The following is a 14,302-nucleotide window of genomic DNA, read 5'->3' as shown; positions in this document are numbered from 1 at the left end:
TACGAAGGGGATCGAATGTACAACAATATTTAACTAATTAACATATCTTTGCACAAAATTAATATAGCATGCAGATTGTAACAAAATAAAAATCCGATCCCTATGCCAACTAACTAATTATTATTGCATAATTCAAATTATCAAATTTCAAATGATATCTCTCTACATAAATGTTACTATTATATGATCTTACCTAACTCCGAGCGAGATATCATAATAACTTTTATAAACCTCCCAAGTAATTAAATCACAAATTAAATCTTTTTCAAATCCCCGAATATTGGCCTCGGTATCTATATTTCATTGCTACAATCCGAAAGATATCATTATTATCTATAAATTTATGAATAGACGAAATGACAAGAATAGCCTTTTAAAACACGTTGGTGCCACCAGTCACTGACTGCCAAGTCATCACACGCTCCCCTATATATACACAAGCAGCGTTTCAGACCAGCAGATCAAGTAAACACACACATATTAAAAATGGCGTTGTTGTCTAGGGTTGTAATAAACTACAGTGTTGTGTTTTTGGGTTTAGTTTTGTTGATTGGATCGATATGTAAAGCAGATGAGAGTAGTGAAAGTGTAATTGAGCATGTTTTGACGTTGGATCATTCTAATCTCACTCAGACCGTTGCCAAACATGATTTTATCGTTGTCGAATTTTACGCTCCTTGGTAACTTTTCTTATTTTGTCTTATTCAATTTACAATTTTTTTTTAATTTTTGTGTATGTTTGTTATGCTTATGTTGTTTATTAGGTATTTACACGTATAAATGTTGATTAAACTCAGCTTTTGTGAAATTAATAATTCTGTTGTATACTTAAAGGCTGATGTTTGTCTATGTTTGATTTGATCATGTTGTTTATGTTTTTGTATGTATAAATGTTGATGAAACTCTGCTTTTGTGTGTATCTATGTTCCAAAATCATGTCCAATGCATGTGTAATTATCAATTGACATTCTGGTGCCTTTCATTTTCAACAAATTGTTTTGTTTAATTTAGATACAGAGACTGTAACTTAAAAATGTGGGGGCCCTCATTTGTTTATTTATTTTATTTCTTTAAATTAAAATTGGTACTTATTGCAGGTGTGGACATTGTAAGAATCTTGCACCAGAGGTATTACTAGTTGTCTATGTTGTGTAATTACAGTAGTTTTTATCTATGTATTGGTTTTATGATGGACTGACTGATGCATTTGTCTGATGTATAGTATGAGAAAGCTGCTTCGGTATTGAGCAGTCATGACCCTCCGATTGTTTTGGCGAAATATGATGCAAATGAAGAAGCAAACAAGGAGCTTGCTAAACAGTTTGAGATTCGAGGTTTCCCTACTATAAAGATTTTAAGGAATGGAGGCAAACAATCTCAAGAATATAAAGGTCCTCGTGAAGCTGACGGAATAGTATCGTATTTGAAGAAACAAGTTGGACCTGCTTCTACTGAAATCAAATCTGCCGAAGATACCAGCAGTTTTATAGATGAAAAGAAGATTACCCTTGTAACTTTATCCCACTCTGCTTTGTCCTTGTAATTCAGTTTTATGTGGCTTGACAAATGGATTACCCTTATAAGTTTATCTGATTCCAAGGTATATTTGAAATTTAGGTATTATTGAGGTGCTAACTCTTTTGTTTCTTGTGTTTTAGATTGGACTGTTTCCCGTCCTTTCCGGGGAGGAATTTGATAACTTCACAGCTGTAGCTGAGAAATTGCGCTCTGACTATGACTTTGGTCACACTTTGGATGCCAAACTCATTCCCAAGGGTGATTCCAAAATTTCCAAACCAACCCTTAGGCTGCTCAAGCCATTTGACGAACCCTTTGTTGATTCTCAGGTTAAAACTCAAAATCTTGGTTTGAATTGGTAGTACAATTCAATTCTTTGAATTTCAATACTTTTAAGCATTAAAATCCCAGTCTCTAACCCTGTCACCTCTTTTGAGCTTGCAGAATTTCCAAGTCGAAGCTGTGGAGAAGTTTATTGAAGAATCTAGTGTGCCTACCGTGACTCTTTTCAACAAAGACCCAAATAACCATCCTTTCCTTGTCAAATATTTTGACAGCCCTGCTTCCAAGGTACCTTGGTTTCAGCTGCTTAGAGGACAGTGGCCAAAAGTTTTACCTTACGGTTCCTCAAATGGTAATTGTTTTCTTATTTGAACAAATTACATAATATTTAATTTGTTTTGCTTCAGGCAATGCTATTTGTAAACTTCAGTACTGAGAAGTTTGATGATTTCAAGACAAAGTTCAATGAAGTTGCTGCTGAACACAAAGGAAAGGGACTAAGCTTTCTCTTGGGTGATCTTGAGGCCAGTCAAGGCGCTTTTCAGGTTATCAGCTCATTAGCAATATCATCAAGCTTGTACTGGGTTTGTGTTATTGACTTGATATCTAATGCGATATGTGGCTTTTCCTTACTGTCTTGAATGAACAGTATTTTGGGCTGAGTGAAGATCAGGCGCCTGTCATCCTCATACAGACTAGTGATGGTCAGAAATATCTTAAGGCAAATGTTGAAGCTGATCAAATTGCACCTTGGTTGAAGGAATACACGGTATTTTGGTTCTCTAATTTTGTCATCTTTATGGTGTTACTGTTGTATCCTATTATTTTTATAGTCCTATGAAAACTGTTTTCCGATTGGTCTGTTGTGGGTCAACTATGTTTCTGTTTCCCTACCAAGCACTCTCTTTTCTATTCTTGCTCCTCTAACTTCTGCACCAACTTTCTAGGACGGAAATTTGAAGCCATATGTGAAGTCAGAGCCTATCCCTGAAGTTAACAATGAACCTGTGAAGGTGGTTGTTCGTGACAGCATTCAAGACTTGGTTCTCAACTCTGGAAAGAATGGTACGTGTATAAATTTTGTTATTGCCTGATCCATTTTCTCTCTATAACTAGCTTGTTTTGATAGACATGGTTTGTGGTCTGTAAAGAGCTTGCCTTAAAACTGACTTTTCTCCTTCATTGTGTTTTACTATACAAATAAAAATAAAATCAATAACTACATTTCACAAAATCTTGCAGTTCTGCTCGAGTTCTATGCACCTTGGTGTGGACACTGTAAGAAACTGGCTCCAATTTTGGACGAAGTTGCTGTCTCATTTGAGAATGATCCTGATGTCGTGATTGCAAAATTTGTAAGCATATCTTTTATGCCCAATTTATCTGGTTTCTTAACAGCTGGTTGCGTAAATTAGTGTTCAACTGACCATGCCTTCTTAATATGTCATTCTTGCTTGCCTGCGTAGGATGCTACAACAAATGATGTTCCAGGTGACACTTTTGAAGTTCAGGGCTTCCCCACTTTGTACTTGAGATCAGCAACCGGAAGAGTGGTGCAGTATCAAGGAGACAGAACAAAGGAAGATTTGATTGAATTTGTTCAAAAGAACCGGGATACCAATGCGAAGCCAGTCTCAGTCAAGTCAGAGCCGACTCCTAAATCAGAACCGGCTGCTAAATCAGATTCCGCTACTAAATCAGAGTCTGCAAAAGATGAGCTATGAGAAATGTAAGTGAAAATTGCTACATATATTTACTTTTAACCAAAGTGAGGGTGCTGTTGTATCTGTTGAATAATATATTTTTTTTGCATCTTTGGATATTGCAGTCATACCTCAAGCAGCATAGCAGACAGATGAAACAAGCTCTAGAGAAGAATTAGAATATGTAGAGGTCACTAGAATACATGTAATAGTACATGAAGAGGCTTATAGCTGTTTGTAACAGTTTTATTAGCTCAAATTAAATAAAACATCAGTTGTGACAAAGTTAAGTTTTGTTTTGTTTATCTGTTTACGTCTTCTGAATGTCTTTTTGACGTATTGCTTTTACTGGTAGCTTCTTTAAGTGTGTTTGTATCACTGAAATTGTTTGGACAAGTGTTTGATACATACTGGGGCTTTGCAAAACTGGGAACAGTACCTCATTGCTTAAATTAATGTGAATTCAATTTACTAGCTCTGGGAGCGTGCAAACGAGGAAGAAGATCTGTAAAGTTTATTTTCCTCTTTTTCATAGTCTATTTGGAGAAAATAATTAGCATAATTTTCTGGAAACTTTTTTTGAGACCAGGATGGTGGAGGGCATCTGCCAAAAAACCTTCACCTTCAATTTGACAAGCTTTAATTGCATTTTCCCAAAAATGCTTGTAACATTCTAGTACTCACCCTTTTATTGTTATTGGAGTTGATCGAACTCCACGTCTTGTAATAATTGAGCTTGATGTAACATGAACTCCACGTCCAAACAAGCTGGATTATTTCGTTTTTGATCATTATTATGTGTGGACAATTGGGCTTGCCATGCATTTTATTACTCCGTCAAGTCATGCAGCTAGGCAATCAGAATATCAAATCATTGCCATGGTGGTATATCTATGGAATAATGGATATTGCTAATGTTGCAATCGGAATGGGTGCTCAATGAGCATACAAATCTTTGCAGATGCACAGGAGATAATGGTAACACTGCTACCTTCTAATTTGTCTACTCTGTTTTTATTTAATATTCACATTATCTTTGCGTAGATTGAAATTTGAAAAGCCAGCTTAATGATCCATGTCAATGAATCATCTCTGTTTTCTGTAACATCAACAATTCCAGCACTAACTTGGTTAGATGATCTACGCCCAAATCATTATGCATGTTTTAGTTTATTGAAACTCCATGTTCCATCAAATTATATTAACTGCACTAGATTCCAGATACAAATTGAATGCACGTTTTCCTTCATGTAAAGTGTAAACATATCCGCAAAACACAGATGAACGTTCATAAAGTATTAAGCTTGGTGGATTTTAACATTACTAATCAAACAACAACTTCAGCTAAGCCCATTCAAGATAAAGCCCCACGACAATATGCCATCATATTAGTTCAACAGTCCATTAGCCCATCTCCAATATCCAAAAATCTAAATTTGGATTACCAACTAATCCAAATATTAATATTGATCCAATTTTCTCACCAACTCCAACTGTGATCCAAATATTTGATCCACATTACTTTTTATATATAATAATATATAAATATCATATTAAGTAATTTTATCTTAAATTTATCATTTAATCATTATTAACAATTTATATGACATTTCATAAATTAATTAAATTAAAAAAATCAATTTAAAATCTCATAAACTACAAATTAATTTAATCATTATTAACAATTTATATTATTCTGTTATTAATTATATAATTAAATAATCAAAAATCAATTTAAAATCTCATAAACTACAAATAACAAAAACATTATTTTATATTAAATCAAGTGATCCAAATTTGGATCAATGTTTGGATCACTACTGTTCACTGATCACCATTTGGATCACTGTTGAAATAAAATTTGGGATAATATGTCCAAATTTGGATCACTGTTGGATTTGCCCTTAGAGTATACTAACCGATGATACGTGCAAACAAGAGCGGGTACCTAGCTTTTGATTTTTTTTTCCTAACTTGATTGCATAAGCTAGGGTTAAAGTACCAAAGTAGCGGTACTAAAGTATCAATGAAAACATAATTGATTCCTTTGAACTGCGATGAATTGATCTTGTTTTAGTTGTACTTCTAAGTTTACTAATCTCCTTTTACTTGCTTAAAAATAAATTTAAGGATTGATTTTATGTTTCATGTTCTTCCCATAGACGGTATAATTTTCATATAAAAGAAGTTGGGCGGAGTTTAATTTATCATGAGTTAACTTCAAAAGACATGGGCTGGATAATGGAAAACTTTTAAAAGAAAAAAAAATCCCGTGGGCTGCAGCCCACCACAACCTTTAGCTCCACCTCTACAATATTAATAGATCCCCTAACATTTTTATCAATTTTCCTACCTTATATTTACTCCAACTTATTTCAAAGGACTCATATCTCCTCATTTCGGTCACTTTCGGTCTACACTGCTATTGGTTTATTATCTTTTAAATCCGCTCATCCTTATAAATGTACATGATAATTTTTTTGACCGTCCCTCTTTTATCTTTGATGACTTTAAAGTTGCGCATCCTTCTTCATTCATACCAGATCTCATTCATATTTGATAATCTTTCATTAAACCTCTGAAATTAGATCACTTTTGAAGCGTTGTGATCATATTCATAACTGGGATGATGACTATAATGACGATATATGTGATGGTATATAAGACGATCTACACATAAATTTATGATATTCCATCTAATCACATTAATTTATTTAAATTTTAAGATCTGAAAGTTTTTGTATTTGCTTTGATTTATTAACTTTGATAATATATCTAGATTAGAAATATGAAATATGGATTATTTATAATTTTCTTTTAAGAATTTTTTTCCTAGCTTAATAATATGATTAACGGATGCCAATTAGAATAGTCGATCCAATATATGTGTATTTTTTGTAAAATAAAATATGAATATTAATTAAAAATATGATATTAGTGTTGTGCAAAACATGCCTGTTATAACAAGATTAAGTCATATTGACAGCCCTAAGATTAAGTTGTATGATAATTAATATTTGTATTCTGTAATTGTATTTCTTGAGTTTGTAAAAATATTTAGTAGATTAGACTGGGGAATTTTTTGTGAATAGTTTTCAAGCTAAACAATAAACTCTTGAAGAAGATCAAATTCTGATCATACCTCGGATAAAAGTGTAGCAGTTTGGAGTTGAATAATGTTGTTCTAAGAAAAATATTCTAAGTCAAGATATCGACAAGTCACATATTAAGGGATATCGAGAAGTCTGTCGAGAAGTCCAAAATGACTTGTAGAGAAGTCCCAAGAGATATCGACAAGTCATTTTTATATGTAAAGATCTCAGATATCGACAAGTCAAATGAAGATGTAGAGAACTGGAGATATCGACAAGTCAATACCTCATGGAGAGATCTCAGATATATCGATAAATCAAAATGTGTATATAGAGATGTCAGAGATATCGACAAGTCATTTCCGTATGTAGAAATCTCATAGATATCGACAAGTCAAATTTTTCATGTAGAGAACTCAAGGTGTCGACAAGTCAAAAGCCCATGCAGAGAAATGGAGATGTTGACAAGTCATTTACATATGTCGAGAACTCGAGATATCGATAAGTCATTTTACTTATCGATATGTCACTTCTCTACTGAACAAAAAGAGATCTCGACATACTATCTCAAATTCAGAATACAGACAAGTTCACAATTCAAGATTATCCGTCAACAAACAATTCATTCACTGAATTGGAAAGACTACAAAAGCAGCTTGAAGAATAAAAGATCAAGGGCTAAGATTCACTGGACAAAGGATGGTCACAGACCTACAAGATTCTGCACAGATTTGCTAACACTAGAAAATGACATAGACAAGGTTGCTTTAGAAATTGGTTTAGTACATTTTAGTGCAAGTTTTGTAAACCCTTATTGCTAATTTATAAAGCATGCATAGGTGTAACACCTCATTTTTAATAATAAAAGGAGATATTACTTAAAATCCATAAACCAGTAAACAGAGCACTAATATATTTATAAATAATAATTAAACAGTCTAAAAATCTCCAAAATAATATTAAATCTCCAAACTGTCTAAACCAATAATATAAATGCTAAATTCTCTAAATAAATAATTAAGTCTAGATAATGATAAAGTCTGAAATCCTAATCAATGAAATGGGGTAGCTCTCCATCACACAGTCCCAGATCCCCCTAAGCACCTGCCAAAAAAAGAATACGGCATGAGCCAAACGCCCAGTACGGATTTGGAATACAGTTTATAAAATAAAAATCAGAAATGAAGATTTCACAATTTTATAATAAAAAAATAATTTTTAAAACAAGCATGCCTGAAACAACGAGGGGTTAGGATATTTCATACCGAGATTAGAAAAGATACAAATACATACATCATAGGGTACTTAATGCGTGTAACAGAATGGATAACGTATATGGCATATACAATGTCACCATAAATCAAATCACAAATCAAACTTTGTATGCACCCACGTATCCTGAAACAAATATCAAATGCGCAAAAACTCCTCCCAAGAGCTAACAGAAGGATACGCCGTGACCAATCACACTGCCACGAAAGTGTCATGTCACTAGTGCCGCAATGACATGGTTGTAGTACCTCTACAGCTGGTTAACTCGGTATACCCTAAATTACTAAGGGTTCAAAATAAAAATATTCTCGCCAAATTTAAAATCACCTGAGACAAGTAATTCAGATTTCCATAACATAGGGTGTCATAAATTATTATTGAAAACCGCATGAACAGATATTTAAAATTTTCCAAATCAATTTTAAAATAATTTTCGGAAGTCAAAACGGTCATATCAAATTTTTAATGTAACGAGCAGGATACAAAAATGAATGAGTTAAATATATTCAAATGCCAAGAAGAGTAGCACTGAATAAAAGAGGACATAATCCGTACCTTAAATATCGCAACTAAAATACTAATAAAATCTGAAACGATCCGCTAACTCCCCGATCCGCGATCTAAATACAAAATTATAATTTATGATTAATAAATATATATATATATATTATAATCAATTACTATTAATTAATTATTAAAACTTATAACTAGTTTACATGATTTTTAATCTGGTTATTAGTCTCAGTAAACACTGCTGCATGACACTGTGACATATTTATATACATGCTAATTTAGACCAGACTAAACCATGTGAATGTATACACTAATGTGAAATATGATACTATGCTGAAAAAGTCATCATGTCAATAAAATATTTAATAAATAGGCTAATTATTACGCATGTGAAATCTGATTACCATGCATGCAACATATGGTATAATTATTTAATTATTAACTACATCCAATTTCCAAGATTTATCTAGTTGAAAAAGATAGTAGCCACATTCAAATTTTCAATATAAATAATATATTTTCAAGAGTATAAGCTATTATTAATAAATATTATATTTACAGTAATATTACTGAAAAGACCTTACCTAGCTCATGCAACCAAATTCAGGTAGGATAACTCTCAACTTAATTAACTAGTATTATTAATATACCATTCTCCAATTTAACTAATTAAATAATGATACCTATACATGATATATATTAAAATTGTGGTAGCATAAATATAATATTTGACAGAGACTTCTTAGACACTAAATGCTTACTGTTAAATATCAAATATGTAATTCATCGGCCATGTAACAAGCATACACATTCTATCACTCTTAATAGCCAACAAAATCATGATCAAAATATATGTCTAGAAATAATTTAATCCGGGGAGTTGTAAACACTATCAAAACTCTCAATACCAATTAATTATATATATAATATTCATGAGACCCTTTAATATATATATATATATATATATATATTTAAAACAGGGCATGACTCAATTCTGTATCGGACTACAAAAAAAAATTAGCAAACGAATTTCATAATTCAAACATATGTTATAAGATAGTAATTGCTAAAATATATAAGGCACACATATGATGTTAACAATCAATACTTATTCACTGACATAAGCAGCAGACACACGAGTTATCAGACATGCCAAATTGGTAATGTTCCTCAATAATAATATATTACATATATTACATATATTTAACTAACATGAATATGAAATTAGTTAAATAAAGTTGTAGACATAGAGTACATGTACCTTTTATTCACGAATATTAACGCTCTCTCTCTCTCTGCTTCTATTCTATTGCGCCACTGCGATTTCAGTCTATTATCTGATTCACAATTGTGTTTGATTTAATGTCACTATATATACAGGCATAGGTTACCCGACTTGCGTTAGAATTGTGTTAGAATTTGTGAACTCCTTCTTTTCTTTATCTAATTAGTGATTTAATTAATTATCTCAGTTGGAGTATTATTATTATTATTATTATTATTATTATTATTATTATTATTATTAGTATTATCTAAAATTCACGTATATTACATATATATCCCTTCAAAAGGATTCTGTTCCCGAAATCAAACGAAACTAAATACCCGTACCTGAATTGAATAAATGCGGATATTTCTTACGAATAGATTCTTATAATTCCCAGGTAGCCTCTCTCTCCGAATGATTTTTCCACAAAACTTTCACAAACGAAATGGTGTTCTTCCTCAAAACTCGCTCATCTCGAGTTAAGATAGTCTCAGCTTCCTCCTCACACGAAAGATCCTATCTAATCTTATGCAATGGATAATGAACTACATGTAGTGGATGATATTTATAGCCTCTCAATACCGACACATGAAACACATTATGTACGTGAGATATTGTGGTGGCAACGCAACTCTATAAGACATTTCCCCCACTTTCTCCATAACATCAAAAGGTCCAATATACCTCGGACTAAGCTTCCCCTTAATACCAAAACGCTTCACACCCTTACAAGGCGACACCTTCAAGAACACATGGTCACCCGGCTCAAATCCACCAAACTTCCGATGTTGATCAACATAACTCTTTTGACGCGATCGAGCTTCCTTCAAACTTTCTTTAACTTTCTCTACCTTCTCATTAGTGATTCTAATCAGCTCCGATCATTCAATGACTCTCTCTCCAACCTCATCCTAACAAGATGGTGCCCTCCATCTTCTACCATACAAAACCTCAATTGGAAGCATACCAATACTCGCGTGCCAACTGTTATTGTACGCAAACTCTACCAGATACAAATATTTATCCCAATCACCTGTCCACTCTAAAGCACATGCCCTCAACATATCCTCCAACATCTGGATCGTCCTCTCTGACTGTCCATCGGTCTGCGAATGATAAGTTGTACTAAAATTAAGTCTCGTACCCCAAACTTGCTGGAACCCCTTCCAAAAATGCGATGTAAACCACGTATCTCTGTCAGAAACTATCGATACAGGCACACCATGAATTTTAACAATATCTCGCTGAAAAATCTCTGCCAACTCATGAACAGGAGCAGTCTCTCTAATAGGTAAGAAGTGAGCGGACTTAGTAAGTCTATCAACCACCACTCATATGACATCATTCTTCTTGAAGTTCCTTGGTAAATGAGTCACAAAATCCATAGTTTGTTTTTCCACTTCCAAACTGGAATATCTAGCTACTGCAATAATCCACTAGGCCTCTGATGGTCTATCTTCACTTGTTGACATGTAAGACATTTTTCCACAAATTCAGCTATATCCCCCTTCATTCCTCCCATCAAAAGTGCTTCTTCAAATCTCCATACATCTTAGTGGAACCTGGATGAATAGAGAATGAAGAACTATGAGCCTCCTTTAAAATTTCCTCACGAATTGTCGTGTCTGCGGCCACATATAATTTACTACCCAACCATATCACACCCTCATCATTAACACGAAAATGTTTTTGCTTGCCACCTCAGATCTAATAATATCCAAACCTGCATCATTCTTCTGAGCTTCCTTAACCCTTGAAACAAGAATCGGTTCCACTTTCAAACTTGCAATACTACCACTCGATCCTCTAACATACAACTCAACATTCAAGCGCTCCAAATCTGAAAGAAGATGCGACTGAGTAATGAGAGATGCAACACTCCCCAAGTTCTTCCTACAAAGAGCGTTTGCCACTACATTCGCCTTTCCTAGATGGTACTGAATATTTGCATCATAATCCTTAAGAAGTTCAAGCCACCTCCGCTGCCTCATAATAAACTCATATTGAGTAAAGATATATTTGAGACTCATGTGATCAGTAAAAATGTCATAAGTCTCTCCATAAAGATAATGTCTCCAAATCTTCAAAGCAAAGACCAGTGCTGCTAACTGCAAGTCATGGGTAGTATAGTTCACCTCATAGGGTTTAAGCTGCCTAGAAGTGTAAGAAATCACTTTCCCATGCTGCATAAGAACACACCCCAATCATCTCTTAAAAGCATCACTATAAACCTGAAAACCTCCATTCCCTGATGGAAACACAAGTTATTAGGAATATGTTGTGTACTTGAGGATAACTTGAACAAAACACTTAGTATATTTTATTTAAGTGAAATTTATAGTTTTTAACGGATGATCATTTCAACATCTGTTGAAAGAGTAGCTTATGCAATAATAAGATTAGTAGCACATTTCTACATACTTAAATAGCTTAGTGATCTAGATGTTGTAGAATGTTTAAGTCATGTTGATTACTAGATTGATATGCAAGATAGGTTAGATAACTGTAAATATTATGTGGCGCCCTCCAAACCCGGATCAGAAGTTTGGGGTCCACACACACACCTTAATTATAACCTGCTTATAACAATATTAAAGATACTAATAATATATGCAATGACCCTACTTACCAACCACCACGGACCGCAACAGGTTAAAGTATGCACACAAGCCAAACACACTAATATATTACAAACCGTTCAAATCCCAACTATTTCAAATTCAAACTGAGTATTAAACATTATTACAAACTTTTACAAACTTAAATTATTCCAAAAGAAGCCTACTAGCTCAGCTTTCTCAACCTGAACCCCTAGCTCTCGCGCTGGACTGGGGATCCTCTTTACCAACTGGTTCCTTTTTAACTGGAAAGAATATAAACAACATCGCACAAATGAGCTAACTAGCTCAGCAAGTCACAATGACAAAACTGAGAATAATGATCATCAGGTGAATATGGTTATGATATCAAGTGAACAATGGATTATGATTTAGAATTGGATATTATACTTTTAATTTAAAACCAAGGTAAGGCTGCTGATCAGTCACGCACTAACCCCGAGCAAGGCACACAGCATTGCTCTAACTACTGGATCCAAGGCACACATTGGCCTAACTTGACCATTATATGGTCTGACCACGAATCTGGTCCACAATTTTATAAAAACAATCCAATTCTAGCATAATAACAGAATATGCAATAATAAACAATAACCAAAATCATTAACAACAATAAATGTTTAACAATGAAAGGGTTTCAATCCTTGTAAGGATCAATAAGGTACTTTCAAAGCTTGAATGCTGGGTAATGAAAGAATTGGATAATAAAGGAAACAACGTTTTAGGGTTTCAAGGATTTGGTCTTTCAAAGCATAAGATATCATGGATTGAGTATATAATAATTCAGTTCAGTGTCTGGTATTTAGTTTGTATATATTTGTGGAGTAGTATCGTAGATTTGTGGTTCGTGTTTGGGTATACAATAACCAATGGCTTAGAAAGAATATGGTTCATAGCTCAAGAACAATAACTGAAATCAGGATTTAGGTTTTCGTGCTTCAAAACACTTGCAATGTCAACAAGATTATCAAGAATTATAATATCTCGAGAAAGTTCAGAACACTTGCCTGATATTAGCTTACTATCCTGCACTTGCTTTCAATCACAATCGTCTTACTCCTCAACTACCTGTTTCCCTTTCCTACGCCTTGCCTCTTCTGCTCACATATCATAAGCATCTATCAATCATCAACTCACAGGATTCTATTCAACACATACTTCTATCTACCCTTCGTTTTACCCAAATCCGATTAACAGATTGAAATCTATGCAATAACCAAGTAAACACCGAATATATAGACTGATAGTCAAACAACAGGTTACGTATAACACATAATACATCACGTAATCAATGACATATCATCTATAAAGAAGTCTCGGGTCATAAATATGCTTTCGGGTATTTAAAATGATTTTTAAAACATTTTTCGGAATTAAAACGGGTCGTTGGATCAATTTCGGGTTAATAAACAGGGTTCGGTTGGCCCATTCTGGCTCCGAAATAATTTTAGAATAATTATCGAGCCTTGGAAATAATTTAGAATAATATTTTAAAGCTCGAAACTATTTTTCAGAATTTTTAAATCATTTTTAAATAATTAAATCTAATTAAATAACTAATTAAAATCAATTAATCAATTAATTTTCGAATTAATTGACCAATTAATCAATTATAAATTAACTGAAATTAATTAACTAATTAATTCAGATTTATTTGTGAATTAAAAATAATTTTCGGAATTAAAATAATAATTTTCAGAATTTTCAGAAATTAAAAATGAATTTTTATAATAAAAATAAATAGGAAATATGATTTTTAAACATTTTATAAACAGGAATCCTATTTTTGAAAACTTTGCAAACTACAGGGACTAAACTTCACCATCTTCAAAAATACAGGGACTAAACTGCAATTTTGCAGTTTCAGTCGCCGGAAAATCGGGGGTGGCCGGAGAAGACGATCCCGGCGTCCTCACCCCACCAACACCTCCAGATCAACACTACACAACACCAGGAACTTGTTCATGCATTCAAAACATTCTAATCATCCCTGTTCTGGCCGGAAATTGGCCAAGAACATCGCCGGTTTCCTGCGAA

At 33.4% G+C, this 14,302-nt stretch overlaps 1 protein-coding gene across 1 annotated transcript; it reads left to right on the top strand.

Moving 5' to 3' along the window:
* The first annotated feature begins 450 nt into the window (after nucleotides 1–450).
* LOC141679098 (protein disulfide-isomerase-like) lies at nucleotides 451–3,788 on the top strand. The gene is made up of 11 exons (XM_074485587.1): nucleotides 451–680; nucleotides 1,098–1,128; nucleotides 1,223–1,510; nucleotides 1,659–1,847; nucleotides 1,963–2,088; nucleotides 2,208–2,345; nucleotides 2,450–2,569; nucleotides 2,748–2,865; nucleotides 3,043–3,155; nucleotides 3,267–3,529; nucleotides 3,629–3,788. The coding sequence occupies exons 1-10, from the start codon at nucleotides 487–489 to the stop codon at nucleotides 3,522–3,524; spliced, it is 1,575 nt and encodes a 524-aa protein (XP_074341688.1). The 5' UTR covers nucleotides 451–486; the 3' UTR covers nucleotides 3,525–3,529; nucleotides 3,629–3,788.
* The last annotated feature ends 10,514 nt before the right edge of the window (nucleotides 3,789–14,302 follow it).

This window comes from Apium graveolens, chromosome 8 (assembly GCF_009905375.1).
Source record: "Apium graveolens cultivar Ventura chromosome 8, ASM990537v1, whole genome shotgun sequence".
Taxonomy (NCBI): domain Eukaryota; kingdom Viridiplantae; phylum Streptophyta; class Magnoliopsida; order Apiales; family Apiaceae; genus Apium; species Apium graveolens.
Note: the sequence above shows the minus strand (reverse complement) of the source record. Positions and strands in the feature narration are given on the sequence as shown.